The sequence below is a fragment of the Oncorhynchus kisutch genome, linkage group LG15, assembly GCF_002021735.2.
Source record: "Oncorhynchus kisutch isolate 150728-3 linkage group LG15, Okis_V2, whole genome shotgun sequence".
NCBI lineage: Eukaryota > Metazoa > Chordata > Actinopteri > Salmoniformes > Salmonidae > Oncorhynchus > Oncorhynchus kisutch.
This window is the reverse complement of record NC_034188.2, coordinates 67,427,344-67,451,836: the sequence shown is the minus strand read 5'-3', so window position 1 is coordinate 67,451,836 and position 24,493 is coordinate 67,427,344. Positions and strand designations below refer to the sequence as shown.

The window sequence follows — 24,493 nt, the reverse complement described above, 5'->3', positions numbered from 1 at the left end:
GTTCCTAGTCATGTGAAATCCATAGATTAGGGCCGAATGAGTTTATTTCAATTGACGGATTTCCTTATATGAACTGTGAATTGTTGCATGTTGGGTTTATATTTTTGTTCAGTGTAATTTCACAAGTTGCCATGGAAAAGGTGTTTGCCATTTTACAAATGGACCCAAATGTGATTTTTGTCACAGATGTCAAGACGATCTCTTAGAAAATGTACGTACACAAGAATTCCTAGGATATATATTTCAACACTATGCAATCCCTTGATGTCATCACTTTGTCCATCCCAAAACTCTGTTTCCTCTTGTGCAAAGGCACTTTCTCCTAATCAAGAGTTACAAAATAAAATGCCTCATTGACCATTATTTTTGGATTTTTTTACTGTGTTACCCAAAGCTTCCAACATAGTCAAATGTAGAATCCATCCAGTCGTGAAAGAATGTGGAATGTTGTTAGCATAGGAATATGTTTGGTATGGGCACTTTAGATTCACCAGTTCACCACCCATCCAGGGCATAGACCTCTATTACAATACTGCTGTTTCATATTGTCCCGTGATACACAGTTCTCTATTGTGTGGTTAAATGTTTGCCAAATTAATCACTTTTAATTGGAATTGTTTACCATATTGTTGCCACATCTCTCTACAAAGCCTGGAAAATGTCCCTGTTACTGCCTTTCTAAACTCCTGAATGGTTTATACTATGGTTGGTGGTATTTTATACATTTTTATTTAACCTTTATTTAATTAACTAGGCAAGTCAGTTAATATTTACAATGACAGCCTACCCCAGACAAACCCTAACCCAGACGATGCTGGGCCAATTGTGCGCCGCCCTATGGGACTCCCAATCACGGCCGGTTGTGATACAGCCTGGAATCGAACCAGGGTCTGTAGCTGATGCCACTAGCACTGAGATGCAGTGCCATACGTGGCGCAGTGGTATTATTTATCAGATAGAGTATATATCTGTCCTTAATTTTGGGGAGCAGTCAGTGAAAAAATTGGGTTGTGTGTCATGATAAGTAGCAGCTGGAAATTTTGAAGCCAGACTTGCTGAATTGCTATCATTTAACTGAGGAATGTGCATGTGCAGTATTAGGCCTACCATTCACTGGAATAAGATGGAGTAAGTACCTGAAAGATACAGAAAACCACAAACTGCTTTTATCCATATATGGAGAGGAACATAACACCATTTTGTATTGATGGAGGAGTACATTAGATGATTTTTCTGAGGGAAATAAAAAACATTTAAATCATTCTGATTTTTATATGTTATGTGCACTGTTTGGAAAAAGTGACTCTTAATACCTCTACATTTTCACTGAATGGAGATGTAAAATGAGCGTGCGGATACGGTTCCAACGATATGCCATGTGTAGCTAGGCTACAGCTGGATTGGGAGCATCAGCAGACAAGGCAGCCTCCTCGAAGAAATAGAGGGGAAAACAATGTTTGCATCTGTCGCCACACCCAACACATTAGCCGAGGTTGTAGTATCAGAAAGGGACCGTTTTAACCCGGTGATAAAGACAAGAACACAGCTAGAGGCTGTGAATGAGCGACAGACATAGGAGAGACTGAGGAACGGCACAGACATCATGGCTCTTGCGCATCACCAGCATACTGTAGCTCGCAGCATGACTATATATGCCAACATTGACATGAAGAATGAGTGCATGTTCAAAGGTTCTCAATATACTGGTCAGTATTGAACAATCATGGTGCCACGTGTTAAGGGACACTTCAAGACAGGCATTTAAAGATGCGGACTCGGCTCTCTGTCAATGCGCATGATACTGCGGTTCTACTACTACGGCACGCTCCAACTCACCTTGAATTGGTACGCGTCTGTCCTCCTGTCATTCGATAGTAAGGGGCGGAATAATAGCCAATACACGCCCCAAATCCTCTATCAGCAACCAATCCAATGATAGAAGAGGCGGACCTAGTGGCTAAATTCTCACAAAGATTTCACTATGCACTCGTAAAACAGCTCGGTCTACTACAATCGCCGCGGTGCAGGTGCTCTGTCTCTTCGAGGGAGGATGCGGACGGATGGACGGGGGAGGGAAGGGATGAAGGGAATCGCCGATAGGAAAGTGCATAGAATATGAATAAAAGGGCGTCGATAAGAGCGCGCGCGGTGCAAGGTCGAATATGACAGATTCGTTGAACGGGGCACTTTGCGTTGTAATAGCTGGTCGGCAATAGTACTATGATTTGGTATGTGGCCACTTTGATAGCAAGTGTATTCAGCACCAGAGGAACGGCCGCTCAAGGTGAGTTGAAGTGCAATATATGTTGTGTCGCCCATAATATATAATTTTGAGCGACTGCATGTGGGTTTGCTGCTGGCCTTTGCATAGCATGCTCATTCTAAATTGGTAGATAAACGCAATAACTGTTTTTCATTGATATAAATGGCTGCATTTTCTCTAGTCACGTGAAAGTTCTGCCTTGGTTTATTTGTATTTCTAAATATTTTAGGGAAAATATTAGCCTCCTCCTTATCATGCAATTATCATGTAATATAGCCTAAAGAGCCTAAAAACTCATATTTGAAAGGACAAATAAGTGATACATAATATTGCATAATTCTGTGTAAAATAATTCCTCCATTTTTGAGCAGAAAAATACTACAAGCATATTACTCTCTCTACTGTAAGTACATATTTCTATGTACAGTGATAGTAGCCTATACAGTCAGGACGTGTTTCAGATGGGTCAGATAAAAGGCAAAAAAACACTAAATGAAACACGTTTTTCTTCTGATATTTGCTTTCGAAGAAAATCTGTCATGATCAGTAGAGGTGTCAGCAGTCTCAAATGTGATCATTTGACAAAAAGGGGTGTGACTGCTTCACTAGTTTCCAGCATGGCAAAGTAACTCCTCAATGCAGCAATATAGTCACATGACATTGGAACTTGTCTGTGCATGAATGTATTTATTTAATCTGACTTTAGATTTGTGTGTATTGTTGTGAATTGTTAGATATTACTGCACTGTTGGAGCTAGGAACACAAGCATTTTGCTACATCCGCAATAACATCTGCTAAATATGTGTATGTGACCAATAACATTTGATTTGAATTTGTCTGTTTAAATTGTATTTCAGATGGTATGTAACTGCTGTGTGTGATGTGTCAGTAACTGACAGTTGTGACTGATGCAGTGCCCATTAGAGATGTTTACCAAATGGTCTGGAGTGGCGCAATGAACTGTTTAATAATTACAATATAAATTATGCAAGTTTGTTCACATTTTCATGAAACTACTGTGTTGACCCATGGACTGACTTAACCTTGCTCTTCCAATAGTGTCCAGATGGGGGAGTCCTTTCTCGAGTCGTCATATGATGATGACTGAGCTCAATGACCCCTCATCCTCTGTCTAAAGTTACTCTGCTTTCGGTTTTATTTGACCATTAGGATTTGTGAGGGCCAGGGGTTCGTTTTTCTATATGAAACATAATTAGATATTAGTTAGTCAAAACATACATTATTATTTCCTTTATGCTGTTTCTTTGATAATTCATACCTGTCTTGGTCTCTCATATAGCAGTCACATTCAGTCACTGCCAGTTCCAACCCTGAAATATGTATTACCTAGGTATTACCAGTGGGCTATACAATGTTGTTGTTTTTTCTTTTTAATCCCACCATTCATTTTGGTTAGGGTTAGGATTTATTTTTCCATAAAAAAAACGTTTTAGAAAACTGTCAACCGCTGAAATGTGATTACACAAATCTGAAAACTGCCTATGCAAATATTAGGTTAAACAGCGTATGTGGAAAAATATACATTCCATTGGTATACTTTCTAAGAATGTCTGCATCATTTGGCTGTTGCATTTGCTATCTCTGTGTTAGGCATGTTGGTAGATGAGATCAAATGTCAGAGTAGAGGGTATTGTCCCCAGTAGGGTTGGGGTCAATTCCATTTCAAACCAATCAATTCAGAAAATTAATTCAGAAGCAAAAATCATTGTTGCAAACAATGGGCATGAATTCAATTTGAATTTATCTCCTGAATTGACATGGGTATGACCCCATTCCCAGTCCCTGGCAATATGTGTTTCATCCTCCTGTACCATGACTGCCTTCCTGTTCCCTGAGCGCCGATGACGTGGATGTTGATTAAGGCAGGACCCGCACCTCTGATTGAGAGGGGTTGAATTAAATGTGGAAGACACATTTCAGTTGAATGCATTCAGTTGTACAAGTGACTAGGTATCCCCTTTCCCTTTCCTTTTCCATGCCTGAGAGGATACAGGCAGTCTAGTCTAGGCAATCTAGTCTCTTCTCTCTCTCTCTCTCTCTCTCTCTCTCTCTCTCTCTCTCTCTCTCTCTCTCACTCATTCATTAAATCGTTCTCTGTTATCATTCACTCACCTATAGTGCCCATTCACCAACAAATACCTCACTCACTTCACTCACTCCCTCAGTCACTCACTCTCTCAGTCACGCACTCACTCACTTTCACTCAGACATACAACCTATACCCTCACTCATTCACTGTCAGGCATATGCTCTATTTACTCTCCCAATCATGGGAGTAAAGCTTGTAAACCCAGCCTAGAGAAAGCCCTGTGCTCAAGCTGTGGAAGGCAGACTTCTGCCAGCACAGCACTGGGCATGTGCCAGCTCTTTCTGCTGCAACCACTCCTCTCGCCTCGGCCAGTACGCTCCCAGTGGAATCTCCATGCAAACAAAGCCTGGAGCATTCTGGGAAAGCCAGAGTGAGGAACGGGCCTGGTTGAAGACCCCAGTTCTCTCTCTGGTTGACTACTCACACTTCTGACAAACTAGTGTAACCATACAAAACAAAGGCTGGCTCTCCCTCCCAGTTTGATGAAAATTAATATAATGCTAGTACTGTATCTGCCACAGCAACTCACAGAAATTTACAGCAATCAGGAATTTATTCCTTATTCAATCACTCATAGTTTCTGGCTGTACTGTATGTGATGCTTAGTTGAGGTTTGATGATCTACAGGCCTATCTGCTCCCAAGGAAAGTGCCAATCCTGAAAAGTCTCACAAGAATCCCGAGGGTAGTAAAACCGCAAGCACCACTCAGGCAGTCAAGAAGAAAATGGATTCCATCATTGAACAGGGAGGTTCCAAAGATTTAAATAGGGAAAAAATAACAGTCATATTAAGAGATTCAATGTATGTCTCTGTTATTGACATAGTGAGTGAGACTGAGTGTGGCAGAGTGAGAGGGTAGATAGAGAGAGAGTGTAGATAGAGAGGGTAGAGAGAGAGAGGGTAGAGACAGAGAGAGAGAAGGCAGGGAGACAGAACGAGAGGGTAGCGAGAGAAGGTAGAGAGAGAGAGAAAGAGAGGGTAGATACAAAGGGAGAGGGAGGGTAGAGAGAGAGAAAAAGAGGGTAGAGAGAGAGAAAGAGAGAGAAGAGAGAGGGTGAGGGGGTAGAGAAAGAGAGAGAGATAGATAGATAAAGGGAGGGTAGAGACAGAGATAGATGGAGGGTAGAGACACAGAGAAAGAGGGTAGATACAGAGATGTTAGATACAGAGAGAGAGGGCAGAGACAGAGAGAGAGAGGGTAGAGACAGAAAGAGAGAGGGTAGAGACAGAGAGAGAGGGAGGGTAGAGACAGAGAGAGAGGGTAGAGACAGAGCGAAAGGGAGGGTAGAGACAGAGAGAGAGAGAGGGTAGAGAGACCTAATAGTGTGAAGTAGAGTGAGAGGAGAGGAGAGTGGTAGAGACAGGGCAGTCTGTGACTGACTGGGATGTTTTAGAGTTCTGAAAGCTGCATGGAATTTATCGAGCAGATTCCATCACTCACACTTGTTCTTGAGGGCTGTGCAATTTATTTGATTTATCGATGTTGAATTAACATTATTTTCAATAACCAACTGTAATTAGAAAAGCCATATGAAAGTGCTAATAAGCATGCTTCTTGATGCAATTAATTTACAACACTATCAGGTTATTATGGCTGAAGAATCTACTACTTATTTAAAAAAGGAATGAAGTTGAGTCTGTGTGTGACTCGATCCGTGTTAGCATGGGGAAATGTCAGTGACTTACAACCCCTGGCTGGCACAGGGCAGGGCAGGCGCCACCCTCCTTATATCCTGATTTCCTGTAATGTGCACCTCTGGCAGTGCCCCACAGTGTTGAATTGGCCTTTAGGCCTCTGGCACGCACGTCTGGCCTGTTTCACACCCCCTCTCTGTGCCCAGTGCCCAGGCAGGAGCAGGTGTCAGCTCATTGTCGACTGAGGGCTGGGGCCTGTCCTTAATTGGGCTGCGCTTGTCTTAGGGGGACGTGCAGCTACAGAGGGCCAGAGAGTGGAGGGGAGAGAGACTGACTATGCTGGGCTGGCTCACAACACTGGCTTGTCAGGACAGAGATGTGTTTTAAAGGTATATGACACCCAGGTCTCTTGTCTGTCAGCTGAATGCCACTGGTGTTTCAGAGAAAGCAGGCAGCTAGCCTGCGGTGGCCTGGCCTCTCAACTGTGTTGTGTAGTAGTGGGCAGCCTGTGTAGGAGGTAGTGTTCATGAGGCTGCTTTTCATGTAGGAGAGTGTGCTGTGCTCACAAGCATATGTTGTGTGTAGAAGGAAGGGCTACTAGCTCGCATTGAGTAGAAGGAATAGGATTACTAATCTGCATTCTATGTTCCCTGTCATGCAAGGTTGCCTTCTCCACACAATGATTCCTGCTTAGGGTTGCAAAATGTCCAGAACTTTCAATAAATTCCCTGGTTTTCCAGAAATTCTGGTTGGAGAATTCTGGATTTCCTGCTTATTCCCTCCTGATTCTGGGAATCCTCTAACCTGGTTTTCGGTAAAACCAGGGAATTTATTCAATGTTTTTTTTCCTCTGTTGTCATCACTTTTACTTATAGATGTTATCAGTACTCAGTTAGAGATTTTGGAAAGGTTGATAAGTAACCTACTTGACATACGGGTAAAAATAATGGAAACACTTGAGTAAATGAGGGATACAAAGTATATTGAAAGGACATGCTTCCACACAGGTGTGGTTTCTTAGTTAATTCAGAAATTAACATCCCATCATGTTTTGGGTCATGTATAAAATGCTGGGAGGCCATTATTTTGGCTACCATGGCTATGCCCCATAGGATGACAATGCCCCCATCCACAGGGCATGAGTGGTAACTGAATGGTTTGATGAGCAAAAAAAAAGTAAACCAAATGCCATTGCCATCTCAGTCACCAGATCTCAACTAGAGGTCGACTGATTATGATTTTTCAACGCCGATACCGATTATTGGAAGACAAAAAAAGCTGCTACCGATTAATCGGACGATTTTTAAAATGTATATAACAAAAGTTTATCTCAATACTTTGTTATATACCCCTTGTTGGCAATGACAGAGGTCAAACGTTTTTCTTTAAGTCTTCACAAGGTTTTCACACACTGTTGCTGGTATTTTGGCCCATTCCTCCATGCAGATCTCCTCTAGAGCAGTGATATTTTGGGGCTGTTGCTGGGCAACACTGACTTTCAACTCCCTCCAAAGATTTTCTATGGGTTGAGATCTGGAGACTGGCTAGGCCACTCCAGGACCTTGAAATGCTTCTTACGAAGCCACTCCTTCGTTGCCCGGGCGGTGTGTTTGGGATCATTGTCATGCTGAAAGACCCAGACACGTTTCATCTTCAATGCCCTTGCTGATGGAAGGAGGTTTTCACTCAAAATCTCACGATACATGGCCCCATTCATTCTTTCCTTTACACGGATCAGTCGTCCTGGTCCCTTTGCAGAAAAACAGCCCCAAAGCATGATGTTTCCACCCCCATGCTTCACAGTAGGTATGGTGTTCTTTGGATGCAACTCAGGATTCTTTGTCGTCCAAACACGACGAGTTGAGTTTTTACCAAAAAGTTATATTTTGGTTTCATCTGACCATATGACATTCTCCCAATCTTCTTCTGGATCATCCAAATGCTCTCTAGCAAACTTCAGACAGGCCTGGACATGTACTGGCTTAATTAGGGGGACAAGTCTGGCACTGCAGGATTTGAGTCCCTGGCGGCGTAGTGTGTTACTAATGGTAGGCTTTGTTACTTTGGTCCCAGCTCTCTGCAGGTCCTTCACTAGGTCCCCCCGTGTGGTTCTGGGATTTCTGCTCACCGCTCTTGTGATCATTTTGACCCCACGGGGTGAGATCTTGCGTGGAGCCCCAGATCGAGGGAGATTATCAGTGGTCTTGTATGTCTTCCATTTCCTAATAATTGCTCCCACAGTTGATTTCTTCAAACCAAGCTGCTTATCTATTGCAGATTCAGTCTTCGCAGCCTGGCGCAGGTCTACAATTTTGTTTCTGGTGTCCTTTGACAGCTCTTTGGTATTGGCCATAGTGGAGTTTGGAGTGTGACTGTTTGAGGTTGTGGATAGGTGTCTTTTATACTGATAACAAGTTCAAACAGGTGCCATTAATACAGGTAACGAGTGGAGGAGAGAGGAGCCTCTTAAAGAAGAAGTTACAGGTCTGTGAGAGCCAGAAATCTTGCTTGTTTGTAGGTGACCAAATACTTATTTTCCACCATAATTTGCTAATAAATTCATTAAAAATCCTACAATGTGATTTTCTGGATTTGTTTTCTCCATTTTGTCTGTCATAGTTGAAGTGTACCTATGATGAAAATTACAGGCCTCTCTCATATTTTTAAGTGGGAGAACTTGCACAATTGGTGGCTGACTAAATACGTTTTTGCCCCACTGTATATATATATATATATATATACACACATTTTTGTAATAATGACAATTGCAACAATACTGAATGAACAATGAACACTTTTATTTGAACTTAATATAATATATATATGGGATTTTGGATGGGTGTTCTTATTAAGGTGATTCCACAGGTTGGTGGTATTTTTTGATTTAGCTGTTGCTAACCCCATGCTTATATCTTTATCACAAATAAGACACCTTGCTTTCCCTGGTGCCAATTCCATGTAATAGTCCCACACTGGTGCTCTGCTTTTCTCTGCCATCTGTAAAACACACACACAGCTCTGAAGTGACAATGATACTGAAGAGTCTGCTTAGGAGACAAATATTCTCAACTGTTTGAATAATAATAGAGTTTAAGTTGCCTGTGATGAATGTTGAAAACAAAAACTGTAATTTCTATATGCAGAAAATCCTATTTTAACAATGGACATGGTAAGAATTGACTACCAAAGTGCGAGTCATAATTCCCATGACACCTGCAAAATTTGAAAAGCGGTTCCTTCATTCATTTATTCCATAGGATATTTTTAGATTAACTTAAAATAAGGTCTGTGTTTCGTGTAGGCTTACACCACCTTGCCAATTTTATAACTGTGTAGATATCCATAGGACAAGGTAACTCTGATCAATATTGGCTAATAATAATTTTTATTTTTTTGTAGAGTGGATTTATGAAAATATTTTGACAAACGTTACCTTATCCTAGTGAGATTTACACGGGTGTCAAAACGCTGAGGCGGTTTAAGCCTGCACGAAACACAGACCTTATTTGTTTATTTATTTTTATTTTTTTTGTAATTTTACCCCTTTTTCTCCCCAATTTCATGGTATCCAATTGATAGTAGCTACTATCTTGTCTCATTGCTACAACTCCCGTATGGGCTCGGGAGAGACGAAAGTTGAAAGTCATGCGTCCTCCGATACACAACCCAACCAAGCCGCACTGCTTCTTAACACAGCGAGCATCCAACCCGGAAGCCAGCCGCACCAATGTGTAGGAGGAAACAGCGTGCACCTGCCTGGCAACCTTGGTTAGCGCGCACCGCGCCTGGCCCGCTACAGGAGTCGCTGGTGCACGATGAGACAAGGATATCCCTACCGGTCGTGGCCGGTTACGACAGAGCCTGGGTGCGAACCCAGGAGGTCTGTGGGTCAGAAGTTTACATACACTCAATTAGTGTTTGGTAGCATTGCCTTTAAATTGTTTAACTTGGGTCAAACATTTTGGGTAACCTACCACAAGCTTCCCACAATAACTTGGGTGAATTTTGGCCCATTCCTCCTGACAGAGCTGGTGTAACTGAGTCCGTTTGTAGGCCTCCTTGCTTGCACATGCTTTTTCAGCTCTGCCTAAAATTTTCTATAGGATGGAGGTCAGGGCTTTGTGATGACCACTCCAATACCCTGGCTTTGTTGTTCTTAAGCCATTTTTCCACATCTTTGGAAGTATGTTTGGGGTCATTGTCCATTTGGAAGACCCATTTGTGACCAAGCTTTAACTTCCTGACTGATGTCTTGAGATGTTGCTTCAATATATCTGCAGAATTTTCCTCCCTCACCAGTCCCTGCTGCAGCAAAGCACCCCCACAATATGATGCTGCCACCCCCGTGCTTCACAGTTGGGATGGTGTTCTTCGGCTTGCAAGCCTCCCCCTTTTTCCTCCAAACATAAAGATGGTCATTATGGCCAAACAGTTTTATTTTTGTTTCATCAGACCAGAGGACATTTCTCAAAAAGTACTATATTTGTTCCCATGTGCAGTTGCAAACCGTTGTCTGGCTTTTTATGACGGTTTTGGAGCATTGGCTTCTTCCTTGCTGAGCGGCCTTTCAGGTTATATTGATATTGGTCTCCTTTTACTGTGGATATAGATAATTTTGTACCTGTTTCCTCCAGCATCTTCACAAGGTCCTTTGCTGTTGTTCTGGGATTGATTTGCACTTTTCGCACCAAAGTACATTCATCTCTAGGAGACAGAACACGTCTCCTTTGTGAGCTGTATGATGGCTGCTTGGTCCGATGGTGTTTATACTTGCGTGCTATTGTTTGTACAGATGAACGTGGTACCTTCAGGTGTTTGGAAATTGCTCCCAAGGATGAACCAGACTTGTTTGAGTTTATTTTATATTTACAGGGACAGTGTACATTAATCAACGTTTCAGGAAAAGTGCCGGTTTTAGCCAGCCGGCTAATTTTCAACCGCAGTCCCTGGGCAGGTTATTAAAAACAATTACAATATAGACAAACATTGAGCAGTGAGCACACACAGAGCAACATAGGACAAGCAAGACGTAGCATACAGACAGAGCAACATAGGACAAGCAAGACGTAGCATACAGACAGAGCAACATAGGACAAGCAAGACGTAGCATACAGACAGAGCAACATAGAACAAAAAGCAGCAAGACAACATTCAGAAAAGCAACAAAGTGTTTCCACACCTCACAAGCTACAGACAACAGACAACATGGAAAGCGGCAATACACAGCTAGGGATTATGTTCACAAATCTGATTGACCTTTAGCCATGTCTTCATACATTTTGTGAAAGTGTGATAGGTGGTGCAGTTATTTGTGTCTGATGGCAGTGTATTCCAGACATGGGAAGCTCTCACAGAGAAAGCGGATTTACTAAAGGTACTATTCCTTAAGGGAACTATACAGTCACCTCTCATGGCAGACCTTGTGGATCTGCTGCCATATGTTTGGGTTTTCTGTTTAACAGAAATACTGAGTGGAGGGGGAGCCAGACCATTTAGGATCTTGAATACAAGACATGCATCGGTGTATTGCACAAGATTTTCCCAACTCAGGAGCTCATGCTTTCTGAGGATGTAACAGTGATGATGGCTATTGGGCTTCCTATCAAGCACAGTGAAAGCCTGTTTGTATACAGACTGAATAGGTTTTAATGTTGTACAGCAAGCTTGGGCCCAACTAGTCAAGCAGTATGTTAAGTGGGGGAGTATCATAGATTTGAAGTACAGTTTTGCTACCTCTGTAGTCAAACAATTTCGTAGAAATCGGAAATTAGCTAGGTTGAATTTGGTTGAATGACCTTTTTCACATGCTTTTTAAAAGCGAGGTTGGAATCAAGTATGATGCCAAGGTACTTAAAATCAGATACCACCTGGAGCTTCTCCCCTGACACATAGACATCTGGTTCAGTAGCATCTGTTGCCCTCTTTGTGAAGAACATGCAAACAGTTTTTTTCACATTGAGATGCAAACACGAGTCACTGAGCCACTTTGTAACCTGGACCATTACAGTTGTGAGTTCTTGTGCAGCTTGTTGTTTGCTCTTTGCATGCACATATATCACTGTATCATCTGCATACATTTGAACTTCAGACCCAGTACAGACAGAAGGCAGATGTACAGGCTGAACAGGAGGGGCCCCAGTATTGACCCTTGGGGCACGCCCACATCATAGCTAAGATTGGGCGACAGCTCATTGCTCACTCTGACACCGAGTTCTGCCTTCAAGGTATGATTTCATCAATCTCAAGGCATCAGGGGAAAAGTTGAACTTGGACAATTTTGTGATGAGAATCTCATGGTTAACAGTATCAGAGCCTTCCTTAGGTCCAGAAACACAGCCCCAACAACGCCCCCTTTGTCCATCTTGGACTTCACATTTTCCAGAAGAAAGCAGTTGGCCGTTTCTGTGGAGTGTTTCGCTCTGAAGCCAAACTGCATGGAGTGTAATGTGAAGTGGCTGTTGTTGAGGTGGGCAATCAGTTGTTCTGCTACACACTTTTCAACAACCTTTGACACCACAGGTAGTATACTAATGGGCATGTAGTTACTCACGTCAGCAGGGTTGCCAATTTAAAGATGGCCATTATTATGGCCGACTTCCATACCCTTGGAAACACCCCGTGACCAATAGATGTGTTGGTGACCTTAGTAATGGGGCCAATGAGTGACTCTTTGTAGTTCTTAAGAAAGGTAGAGTCCAGCCCAAACACATCTTTGGCTTTAGAGTTCTTTAGTGAGCTAATCACCTTGTTCACCTTTGACTCAGAAACCTCCCTTATGATGAAGACAGGTTGAGCGTCATTCACTAGCACTGTGGAGGGGTTCTGTGTCAGTACCCTGACAGAGTTAATGAAGTAGGAATTGAAGGTGACCTTCAACCTTGTTGAGGTCCACAATTGTTTTCTGAAGTATTGGCTGATTTCTTTTGATTTCCCCATGATGTCAAGCAAAGAGGCAGTGAGTTTGAAGGTATGCCTTGAAATACATTCACAGGTCCACTTCCAATTGACTCAAATGATGTCAATTAGCCTATCAGAAGCTTCTAAAGCCATAGCATACTTTTCTGGAATTTTCCAAGCTGTTTAAAGGCACAGTCAACTTAGTGTATGTACACTTTTGACCCACTGGAATTGTGATACAGTGAATTTATAAGTGAAATAATCTGTTTGTAAACTATGTTGGAAAAATGTATTGTGTCATGCACAAAGTAGATGTCCCAACCGGCTTGCCAAAACTATAGTTTGTTAAAAAGACATTTGTGGAGTGGTTGAAAATGAGTTTTAATGACTCCAACCTAAGTGTTTGTAAACTTCCAACTTCAGCTGTATGTTGGTATGTGTTTACGTATTCTGTATTCTTAGCTAGTTAGTAAATAAATATTTAAGCCAATTTTTGTATCACTGATTCATCACTTAGGTTAGGGTTCATGCAGACATCCAAGGATTATGCAACGTTCAGAATGAGACTGATGAGATAATAATTAATAATTGACTGTTATTGATGTAAGAGATATTTAGATAATCTTTAGAGTTTAAGTCGGGAGATAGTATCTCTGTAAACAACTGTTCCCGTGGTGCCCCAAATTCCTAAAGAGTTAATTGTTACATGATTAATTTAGTCAAGTAATACTGAAATGTAGTAGGTAATTATTTGATTTATTAAATAGCAGTCACAACAACACACACACACACACACACACACACACACACACACACACACACACACACACACACACACACACACACACACACACACACACACACACACACACACACACACACACACACACACACACACTGTGCTCTGATGTGACCGTCAGCACATGCAGGCTGTCATTCAATTACCACCCTGTCAGTGGCCCATCCAGCCCAGTCACTGCACATCATTGAGATTCCTTCTCTAGTCTATATTATTCCATTACATCCTGGACATTGTGTGTTCTGTCCAGCTTAATCTGTGCTCATATCCTAGTACTCATGGTATTGCATCACATACATACACCAGAACACTGTCTGTGCTGGTACTGAAGTGCTTGTAGTGTCATATTCACCTTAGCTCAATGCCCGATTTCATATCTCTCTCAAAGTTCTCAACACGCTATCACAGATTAAAGTGAAATAGACACAAATTATTTATTCGAACTTGGTTTCAGGTACACAAAAAAGTTTTTCAAAAGTTCAAATTTGTTGTGGCCAACATTAGCTATGTTAGCTAGGTCACTAATGTTAGCGAGGCTAAGGGTTAAAGTTAGGATTAGGGGTTAATTAAGGTTAGGATCAAATCAAATCAAATTGTATTTGTATTTGTTACATGTTACATGCTCCAAATACAATGAAATGCTTACTTGCAAGCCCTTAACCAACAATGCTTTACGAAGTTAAGACAACAAATTAAAGTAAGTGTTAAGTAAAAAATAGAAAATAAAAGTAGCAAATAATTAAACAGCAGCAGTAAAATAACAAGTGAGGCTATATACAATACGGTGACCAGATTTCTGAAATGAAAACCGGGGACATTTCCAGTTCGGCTGTCAATATATAATTAAAATATCCAATGTTATTATCCATGAAATAAAAAAGGGGAACAATTCCGGGTTCATGTATTTAGTCTAACAGGCCCACTGTGATACAGAGAAAACAACTGTATTACAGAAACACTACAGACAAGACAGAGCTGTCAGATCTGAACAGCCATTCAGTGGCCTGGTAGAATAAGAGCAGAAGAGAATATGAGCAAAATGGAAAAAACAGACAATAGTATGTGTGAAATACTTAACAACAAAATAAAGAAATAAGACGATGACGAGATTGGTAACTACATAATGTACTTATACCAACCTAATCTGTATATTTCTCAGAAGAATGTATCTTCTTCAGGATTGATCTGTTTTTGGCCAGCTTCTCCATGAACTCCTGGCAGGGGAGGTTGAATTTTGTCTTCACAATAAGCATGGACTTGATGGTAGAAATAGTGAACCTATTTCTTCTGTCCATATATCATTCATTTGGGAGAACACTCTCTCGACCGGTGCATTACTTCCAGGTTTTCACATGACAACAGACACTAATCTAGTCAGGTTAGTGTGTGGGATGTCGTTCTCTTTTAAGTGGTTAACCACCGCGCTCCATCTCTGACTAAGCGGTGTCTCAGATGTTTTCCATTCTTCAAGCGATCCCCCCTTTAGGAACTCTTGCAGGCTAGTAACCTCGTCAAACAATGCATCCCCATTGATTGTCACATTGGTGCATTTTTCCTGCAGTGTGCCTGCTGCCTTCTGGATCTCTTCATGCAGAAGTTGCCTTTTTAAAAGGAGACAATGTAAATCTTTTAGACTATCTGTGTGCTTTCCCCATGCTTGCAAGTAGTTCACAGCCGTAGTGGAGAATGATTGGGATCTTTTGAGAAAGCTCTCTTTAGACATGGCTCCATTTCCCTCTAGCTCTCTCAGAAGTCCTCTGACCAAAACTGGAATGAAGTTGTCATTACGTCTTGCAGTCAATTTTGCCTCAATGTTTCTCAGAATTGCAGCTGACTCCACAGTACAGCGGTCCTAACCTTCAAGCATCTTGATCGTGTCCCTGAATACGGTCAAGTTTCCATGGACAAAGGCCAGCCAAAGTTCAGTCAGTGGATCTTCGAACATTGTTCACAGGACAACAGGGCCTTCGTCTTCAGAAAGAAAAAAGGATTTCAATGGCACATACCTTTTCAGCACTCTTTCTAGTGGGAGGGGTACGGTCCGGAGGAGAGGTGCTGGGTTCCGTTGACTGATGTATTGGACCCTGAACTGCTGCGAGAATTCCACCGTTGCTGGCCGGATCGCCCTGCTCCTCGCCCTCTGGAATCTTACACCAACTATGGAGTCAACAGGAGCAGGTGCCCCAGTCAGAGGAGTCGAGGAGCGCGTCCAGGAACATGCGGCAATGCTACATCATCTCGGTGCCATGATGGATCTCGTTGTCCAGACCAGGGACCGCTGGGAGAGACAGGAAGTCTCTCCAGCACCTCGACCAGCACAACCGGGGTTACCTCTACCCGTCCTGTCTGGATCCAGCTCCAGTGGGATGCGTCTCTCCCTTCCAGGGAGTATGATGGGACGGCAGCACAGTGCCAAGAGTTCCTTTTAAAACTGGACCTCTACCTGGCCACCGTTCACCCAGCTCCCTCAGGAAGGGAGAGAATATCCGCCCTCATCTCATGCCTCTTGGGGAGAGCTCTGGAGTGGGCAAACACCATGTGGAGAGAGGAAGACGCGGCGTTGGACCACTTCGAGGAGTTCACCCGCCGATTCCGGGCCGTCTTTGACCATCCGCCCGGAGGTAGAGTGGCGGGGGAATGACTCTTCCGGACCTTGGCCGCCGGAGCAGGATGGAACGACAGGGCCCACATCGACCACTATCGATGCAGCCTGCATGAGGATGTCCGACAGGAGTTGGCCTGCAGGGATGCCATCATCACCTTTGACCAGCTGGTGGATCTGTCCATCCGGTTGGATAACCTGCTGGTCATCTGTGGACGTCCTGAAGGGGCTCTGTCGGTTCCATCTCCCAGCAGTCCCGGTCCGGTGCCCATGGAGTTGGGAGGGGCTGTGCTTAGGGAGGCTGGAGGAGGGGCCTTCACGTGCACCATCACCATCTCCAATCTCTACCTTGGAATGTTTTGATGGTAGATTTGTCACAGATTGAGTCAGTGTCAGGAAAAGGATTTAGGCACCCTGGGGTGACATGAAAACCCCACAATGGCTCCAAATGTAGTACATTTATTATTTAGATTTATTCAAATTGTAAATGATCTCTTATCACATTGGCCTTCGATAATGTCAAAATATTTCACGGCTATTGTTCTAGCTGGTATAATTACAGCCCAAAGTGCATCGCGCGTCCACACACACACACACACACACACAAATATGTGATCGTTATTGCAAGTACAGTAAAGAGTACTTTTCATGCAAGTGCCTTTATCGTCACTGCGGCTCAAAAGGCAGGTTAGAATCTCCAGCGGATTTAACTCCTAACTGTACATGCTGTTCTACTGTGAACATTTCGGTTCTGCTCTGGACAGATGTTGATTGACTCAGAATAGATGTATTTTATTGATTAAGTGAGCTGCAACAGAAGGAGACTGCTTGCAGTGAGTAACTGTGTCTAGTATTGGTAGTGAGCCTGCCTATTTAACTGGTGCCAAAATCTGGAATTATTGCCCGGCATTGTACTCTGACATGAACTGCCTCTGATTTAGCTAATTTACCTAACAGAGGTAGACAGCAGCATAGTGTACTGGATAAAGTCGTCCCTTCAGGAATTTGTTTTGAGCAGGATCAGCACTACTGTTAGTTGTAGTTAGGAGTTAGGATTAGGGCTGTTGTGGTGACCGTATTACGCACACCGGTGGTCACTAGTCATGAAGGCAGTCAAATTCCTCATGACTGTTTAGTCATGGTAATTAGGTTTTCTCCAAGCTCTGATGCTGGTCATTAGTAGCCTACCAAACTTGCTAACTGCCTGGTACTCAGCACTCTATTGTCCCTCTAATCACTCTGACATTAATGCAAATGTTTTCAAAAATCGAATCAAACACACTACTAAAAAGAGGAACCCATCAGCTTTCTATAGGCTAGGCCTACTAAATTTATTTCTCAACTTTCCTAATATTAAGCACATTGCTTATATTTACAACAGGAGTATAGACTACCAGGCTGGCATGAAAAAAAACCAGGGGAAAAGCGTTGGCCATTCACTAAGTGCATAGATGACATGTTTGTTTTTTTACACTGCCCCTGTTTCGATACGGTGCATAATAATGGTGCATTCTAAATCAAAACAAATTTTACACATATTAGTTAGTATATATACATATTAAATCAAGAATCGTCTGATAGGTGACAATATTAGCCTATCACTTGTAAATTATATATTATTAATGATGCCGAGCATAAGAAGCAATGCCTTTTTTTGCGACTTTTTCTAATCATAGTCGCACACCTCATGTAGCCTAGCCCATGGGCCTATATGTTTTAATAAGGTTTGTATCACACCTCATGTAGCCTAGCCCATAGGCCTATATGTTTTAATAAGGTTTGTATCACACCTCATGTAGTCTAGCCCATAGGCCTATATGTTTTAATAAGGTTTGTATCACACCTCATGTAGCCTAGCCCATAGGCCTATATGTTTTAATAAGGTGTGTATCACACCTCATGTAGCCTAGCCCATAGGCCTATATGTTTTAATAAGGTCAGTCTCACACCTCATGTAGCCTAGACCATAGGCCTATATGTTTTAATAAGGTTTGTATCACAACTAAAGTGGCCAAATAACTTCTTAAAATTAAGCAAATAACTCTGCTTTACAAGGGGTGTAGAGCCTAACTGTCACGTCAGTATTAATGGTCGGGAGACAAGCGCATGAATGCGTAATAGGGTTTTTTATTTACACAAATTACAGCGTGCCATGTACAGGCGCGGGGACAAAGTCCAAACAAACACTATACAAAACACAGGGTTGAGACCCAAACAAAAAAGCGAGGAGTACCTTGAATAAATACACAATCGCACAATGATTATCACACGGGATGAGACCTGTAATCATCTGCACAGTACACGTCGCACGAAAGCCATAACAACACAGCACAGGTACTCACATGACCAACGGACATTGAAACAATTATCGACAGGACAATGGTGAACAAAGGGCACACTTATACAATTACTAATCAAATGGGAATAGGGACCAGGTGTGCGTAATGACAGTTCCGGAGGGATCCGTGACACTAACTGGCATACATAAGCAGCACATGAATTTGAAGTTTGGGGAAGATTATTTTCACCATAAAAAGGCACCTTTATAATAAAAGCATTACATTCAGAATTGCATTTGCGGTCACTTTTGATAATGGTGTTTTCCGCTAATGAAACATTCTCACTTATAGCCTACTACCATGTGCGCATTGCTGAGCTTATAATGTGAAGAAATAGCCTAATAGTTTATCAATATTTTAAGCTAAGCGTTCTGATCTGTTGCGTCAGCCACATTGGAATGCAATTTTTTGGGGGATGCTAGTGGTTGTATTAATTTGGCACAACTGTCCCAGACTATGTTTGGAATATTTATTTCTCGCATTGAATAGAATATGTCGACTTTTGTACTATGGGGGATAGTAGATTGACATAGGCTAGTGCTTTTGCTGTTCGTTAGGCCTACTCATCTTGTTGGCTAACGAAAAGTAAATGTGGACAGTTCCAATATCTTCAATAATCACCCTGGAATTGTAAGGACACGCGCAGTTGCGTCTTCGATGTGTCTGTCTTCACTTGTAGCCTGTGAGAAAGACCCGATCACGTGATGGAGTGCATGCAGCACTCAGGGAGAATGGCACAAAGGCCCCTACACTGCAAAAGGCATGGATTTTTATAGACTGCAGTACAGCCACACAAAGGGGATGCCGCCATGAAATTCTAGGCATTATCAAGTGCTTGTCAAATTGTGAATGAGTGACTGATGTAGTGTCTACAGCCTGCACAAAAAATAAAGCCTTTCAAGTGTCTTTTTTCAAATCATCATTAGAGTCGCATCATACAGCCTTACAATGTATTAAAAATCAAAACAAATAGCCCAACATTTGTAGAACATCTAAAGTTAAATTAACAACTCTAAATTAAGCATATAGGAATATCTATTTCTTTGTTAACTGATCAACACAGAATAAACACATGTGCGCACTCCCTCAAATCATTTGGAGAAAATATCCTTTCTATTTTATTCAGCTTTGTTCAACTGTATTCTTCATACTATAAAATAATATAAAATAATGCCACAGAGTTCTAAGCAAATCTTGTCAGCTAAATTAACTAGTGTATCCCAAAGCCATTTGTCATGGCCAGATCAGAACCTAACATAAGGATAACTCAGAGTATGCTATTCTGTTCTTCTGAAATAGACTACATTTTCTTCATATCATGCTTTTTAGACCTGTCTAAAATAAATAATGTATTTATTGTGAAGGTGTAGGCTATATTACATGGACGTATTAGACTTTTTAAAATGTAGATGTTCCAAAGGTCTGCATCTGTTACTTGTTGGCTATGTGTGAAAGCCAGGAGATACTAAATGTGTTTATGTTAATAAACGGTCAATTGCCTTGGCTGTCGAAATTTCGTGACCGCCACAGCCCAAGTTTAGATACATTAAAACATACAGTAGTTCTGAATTAGATGTCTAAGAAGGTTGTTACTAAACTAATATAGGGCAGGCTATAATATATTGACATGTGGTCTTTTTGTTAGATGTATTGGTGCCTCAGTGATGACACCTGGTCTTTGAGATAAGCTCAACCTGTGAAGAGGTAGTGGAGGTTAGAACAGGGAGGGCCTATATCATGATTTGCACCGCTGGCATTTATGTCTTGTTGAGAGCGTAAATATGTTCCCTTGAAAAAGCTCCCATAAACCCTGCCGGGTCACTGTGTCTCCATTAAGGAAATGAAAACGGCGGTATCAGTGAACCTTGTCCCCTTGTGATGATCTCATGAAGGTATTGGGGAGTTATTAGCCAGGCAGTATATTATCATGGGTCTTTATAGTAATTCCTACATTGCTCTATTCCCCTGCCCAGAACTTACTGCTCTCAGGGAAGGCCGACAAGGATCCAAAAAGAACTCCTGAAACCTGAACTGTCTGCAGAGAACCAATGGGTTTCAGTACTGCTGTGCCCCAAGCATAGAGTATAGGATTTATAATGTGACAGCACTTAGTTCTCAAGCCAAACAATGTGGATAATATTTTATCCTCCTCAACTTGTGTGGATAGTACTTGGCCTGATTGGTCCCTTACGTAAAAAACATGTGAACACATGAATAGAGAAGAAAACGTTGTACATGCGTTTTTCACGTTGTTTGTAACTTATTTTGTATATAATGTTGCTGCTACCATCGCTTCTGGACATCAGAACAGCGATTACTCACCTCGAACTTGACAAAGATTTTTTCTTTAATGTGTCCGTAGCGAAGGATATACTGCTTTCTCGGGAACAGGCCCAAATCCCCATCATTTGCATGAAGAAAAGATGGAGGTCAAACAGGCAAATCGTCAATAAAGGAACGAAGATTGAATCGTACTACACCGCCTCCGATGCTCGCCGGATGTGGCAGGGCTTGCAAATTATTATGGACTACAAAAGGAAGCACAGCCGCGAGCTGCCCAGTGACATGAGCCTACCAGACGAACTAAATAACTTCTATGCTGCGTTATCACTCTCTCCGTAACCGATGTGAGTAAGACCTTTAAACAGGTCAACATTCACAAAGCCACATGGCCAGGCGGATTACCAGGACGTGTACTCCGAGCATGCGCTGACCAGCTGGCAAGTGTCTTGAAGGACATTTTCAACCTGTCCCTGACCGAGTCTGCAATATCAACATGTTTCAAGCAGACCACCATAGTCCCTGTGCACAAGAACACCAAGGTAACCGGCCTAAATGACCGACCCGTAGCACTCACATCTGTAGATATGAAGTACTTTGAAAGGCTGGTCATGGCTCATATCAACACCATTATCCCAGAAAACCTAGACCCACTCCAATTTGCATACCGCCCCAACAGACCCACAGATGATGCAATCTCTATTGCACTCCACACTGCCTTTTCCAACCTGGACAAAAGGAACACCTATGTGAGAATGCTATTCATTGACTACAGCTCAGCGTTCAACACCATAGTGCCCTCAAAGCTCATCACTAAGCTAAGGACCCTGGGACTAAACACCTCCCTCTGCAACTTCCTAACAGGCCGCCACCCAGGTGGTAAGGGTAAGTAACAACACATCTGCCAGGGTCCCCTCAGGGGTGCGTGCTCAGTCTCCTGTTATATTCCCTGTTAACCCGTGACTGCATGGCCAAGCACGATTCCAACACCATCATTAAGTTTGCCGACGACACAACAGTAGTAGGCCTGATCACTGACAACGATGGAAAAAAATAATAATAATGTGGTTTCATGTGAAATCATGTGGTTTTCCGGCAAGGGGAGGCTCATTTAGCTTAACCAGTGTTTGTAAAGTAGCCCATGTAATGTATTGCTTTTCTCTTGCTCATGGGTTACAGTTGTTGATCACCTTATAAGTAATCCAAACTATCTAGATGCCTTATAATCTATTAGTGTGGAAGACACATGTTGAGTCAATAAAAATATTTTAAATTGATAGAAGAGGGCACGATTTCAGGTAACTGAGTATTGAATTCTCTGATAAGTCTTCTACAGAAAAATACAGTGTTGTCCATCACATACTGCTGAATAGATTCTCCAAATGAATAGATTCGTTTTCTGAAAATAGATCCAGTCATTAGGTAGCTACAACACACAGTAAAAGGGTGCTGTGAAAACTGAGAGGAGATAGGAGTAGTCTATGATCGAAATATGGGGTGTGTAATGTATGCTGCACAACTAATATGTTATGAAGGTGTTATAAATAGGGGCGTTAAGGCGTGTGTAAAGGTGAAGGCTAAATGTAATCGACTCAACAAGTTAGCAACAATTTAAATGGAGATTAGTTAATGCATGTAAAGTCAGTTCAAAGTAAGATCTTAAGTGGGTGTGGTGTGAACTGACAGAGTGAAGGAGACTTAATTAGCCCGGGTCGGGTCCTGCAGGGCTCATGTGATTTTGTTGTGCGACAGAAGCAGAGTGGGGGGAACAGCTTTCCACACAAGCGCATTAGGTCATGGTGTTTACGGTCTGTGGAGCAGCGGCACCATGTCTACCACCCTCCAGCCATCACCACTGAGACTCCTCTACCATGTCTACCACCCTCCAGCCATCACCACTCAGTCTCTTCTACCATGTCTACCACCCTCCAGCCATCACCACTGAGACTCCTCTACCATGTCTACCACCCTCCAGCCATCACCACTCAGTCTTCTCTACCATATCTACCACCCTCCAGCCATCACCACTGAGACTCCTCTACCATGTCTACCACCCTCCAGCCATCACCACTCAGTCTCCTCTACCATGTCTACCACCCTCCAGCCATCACCACTCAGTCTCCTCTACCATGTCTACCACCCTCCAGCCATCACCACTCACTCTCCTCTACCATGTCTACCACCCTCCAGCCATCACCACTCACTCTCCTCTACCATGTCTACCACCCTCCAGCCATCACCACTCAGTCTCCTCTACCATGTCTACCTCCCTCCAGCCATCACCACTCACTCTCCTCTACCATGTCTACCACCCTCCAGCCATCACCACTCAGTCTCCTCTACCATGTCTACCGCCCTCCAGCCATCACCACTCAGTCTCCTCTACCATGTCTACCGCCCTCCAGCCATCACCACTCAGTCTCCTCTACCATATCTACCACCCTCCAGCCATTACCACTGAGACTCCTCTACCATGTCTACCACCCTCCAGCCATCACCACTCAGTCTCCTCTACCATATCTACCACCCTCCAGCCATCACCACTCAGTCTCCTCTACCATGTCTACCACCCTCCAGCCATCACCACTCAGTCTCCTCTACCATGTCTACCACCCTCCAGCCATCACCACTCAGTCTCCTCTACCATGTCTACCACCCTCCAGCCATCACCACTCACTCTCCTCTACCATGTCTACCACCCTCCAGCCATCACCACTCAGTCTCCTCTGCCATGTCTACCACCCTCCAGCCATCACCACTCAGTCTCCTCTACCATGTCTACCTCCCTCCAGCCATCACCACTCAGTCTCCTCTACCATGTCTACCACCCTCCAGCCATCACCACTCAGTCTCCTCTACCATGTCTACCTCCCTCCAGCCATCACCACTCAGTCTCCTCTACCATATCTACCACCCTCCAGCCATCACCACTGAGACTCCTCTACCATGTCTACCACCCTCCAAACACCACCACTCACTCTCCTCTACCATGTCTACCACCCTCCAGCCATCACCACTCAGTCTCCTCTACCATGTCTACCACCCTCCAGCCATCACCACTCAGTCTCCTCTACCATGTCTACCACCCTCCAGCCATCACCACTCAGTCTCCTCTACCATGTCTACCACCCTCCAGCCATCACCACTCAGTCTCCTCTACCATGTCTACCACCCTCCAGCCATCACCACTCAGTCTTCTTTACCATGTCTACCACCCTCCAGCCATCACCACTCAGTCTCCTCTACCATGTCTACCACCCTCCAGCCATCACCACTCAGTCTCCTCTACCATGTCTACCACCCTCCTGCCATCACTACTCAGTCTCCTCTCACTCAGTCCTCCAGCCATCGCCACTCAGTCCCCTCTACCATGTCTACTGCCCTCCAGCCATCACCACTCAGTCTCCTCTACCATGTCTACCACCCTCCAGCCATCACCACTCAGTCTCCTCTACCATGTCTACCACCCTCCAGCCATCACCACTCAGTCTCCTCTACCATGTCTACCACCCTCCAGCCATCACCACTCAGTCTCCTCTACCATGTCTATCACCCTTCAGCCATCA

At 43.2% G+C, this 24,493-nt stretch overlaps 1 protein-coding gene across 3 annotated transcripts in view; it reads left to right on the top strand.

Moving 5' to 3' along the window:
* The first annotated feature begins 2,022 nt into the window (after positions 1-2,022).
* The window catches only part of igsf9ba (immunoglobulin superfamily, member 9Ba), a 76,878-nt gene continuing 54,407 nt past the window's right edge, over positions 2,023-24,493 (top strand). For all 3 annotated transcript variants that reach the window (XM_031790898.1, XM_031790896.1, XM_031790897.1), the window contains exon 1: positions 2,023-2,284. In XM_031790898.1, coding sequence (XP_031646758.1) covers positions 2,221-2,284 — 64 coding nt within the window. In that variant the 5' untranslated portion in view covers positions 2,023-2,220. The remainder of the gene's footprint in view (positions 2,285-24,493) is intronic.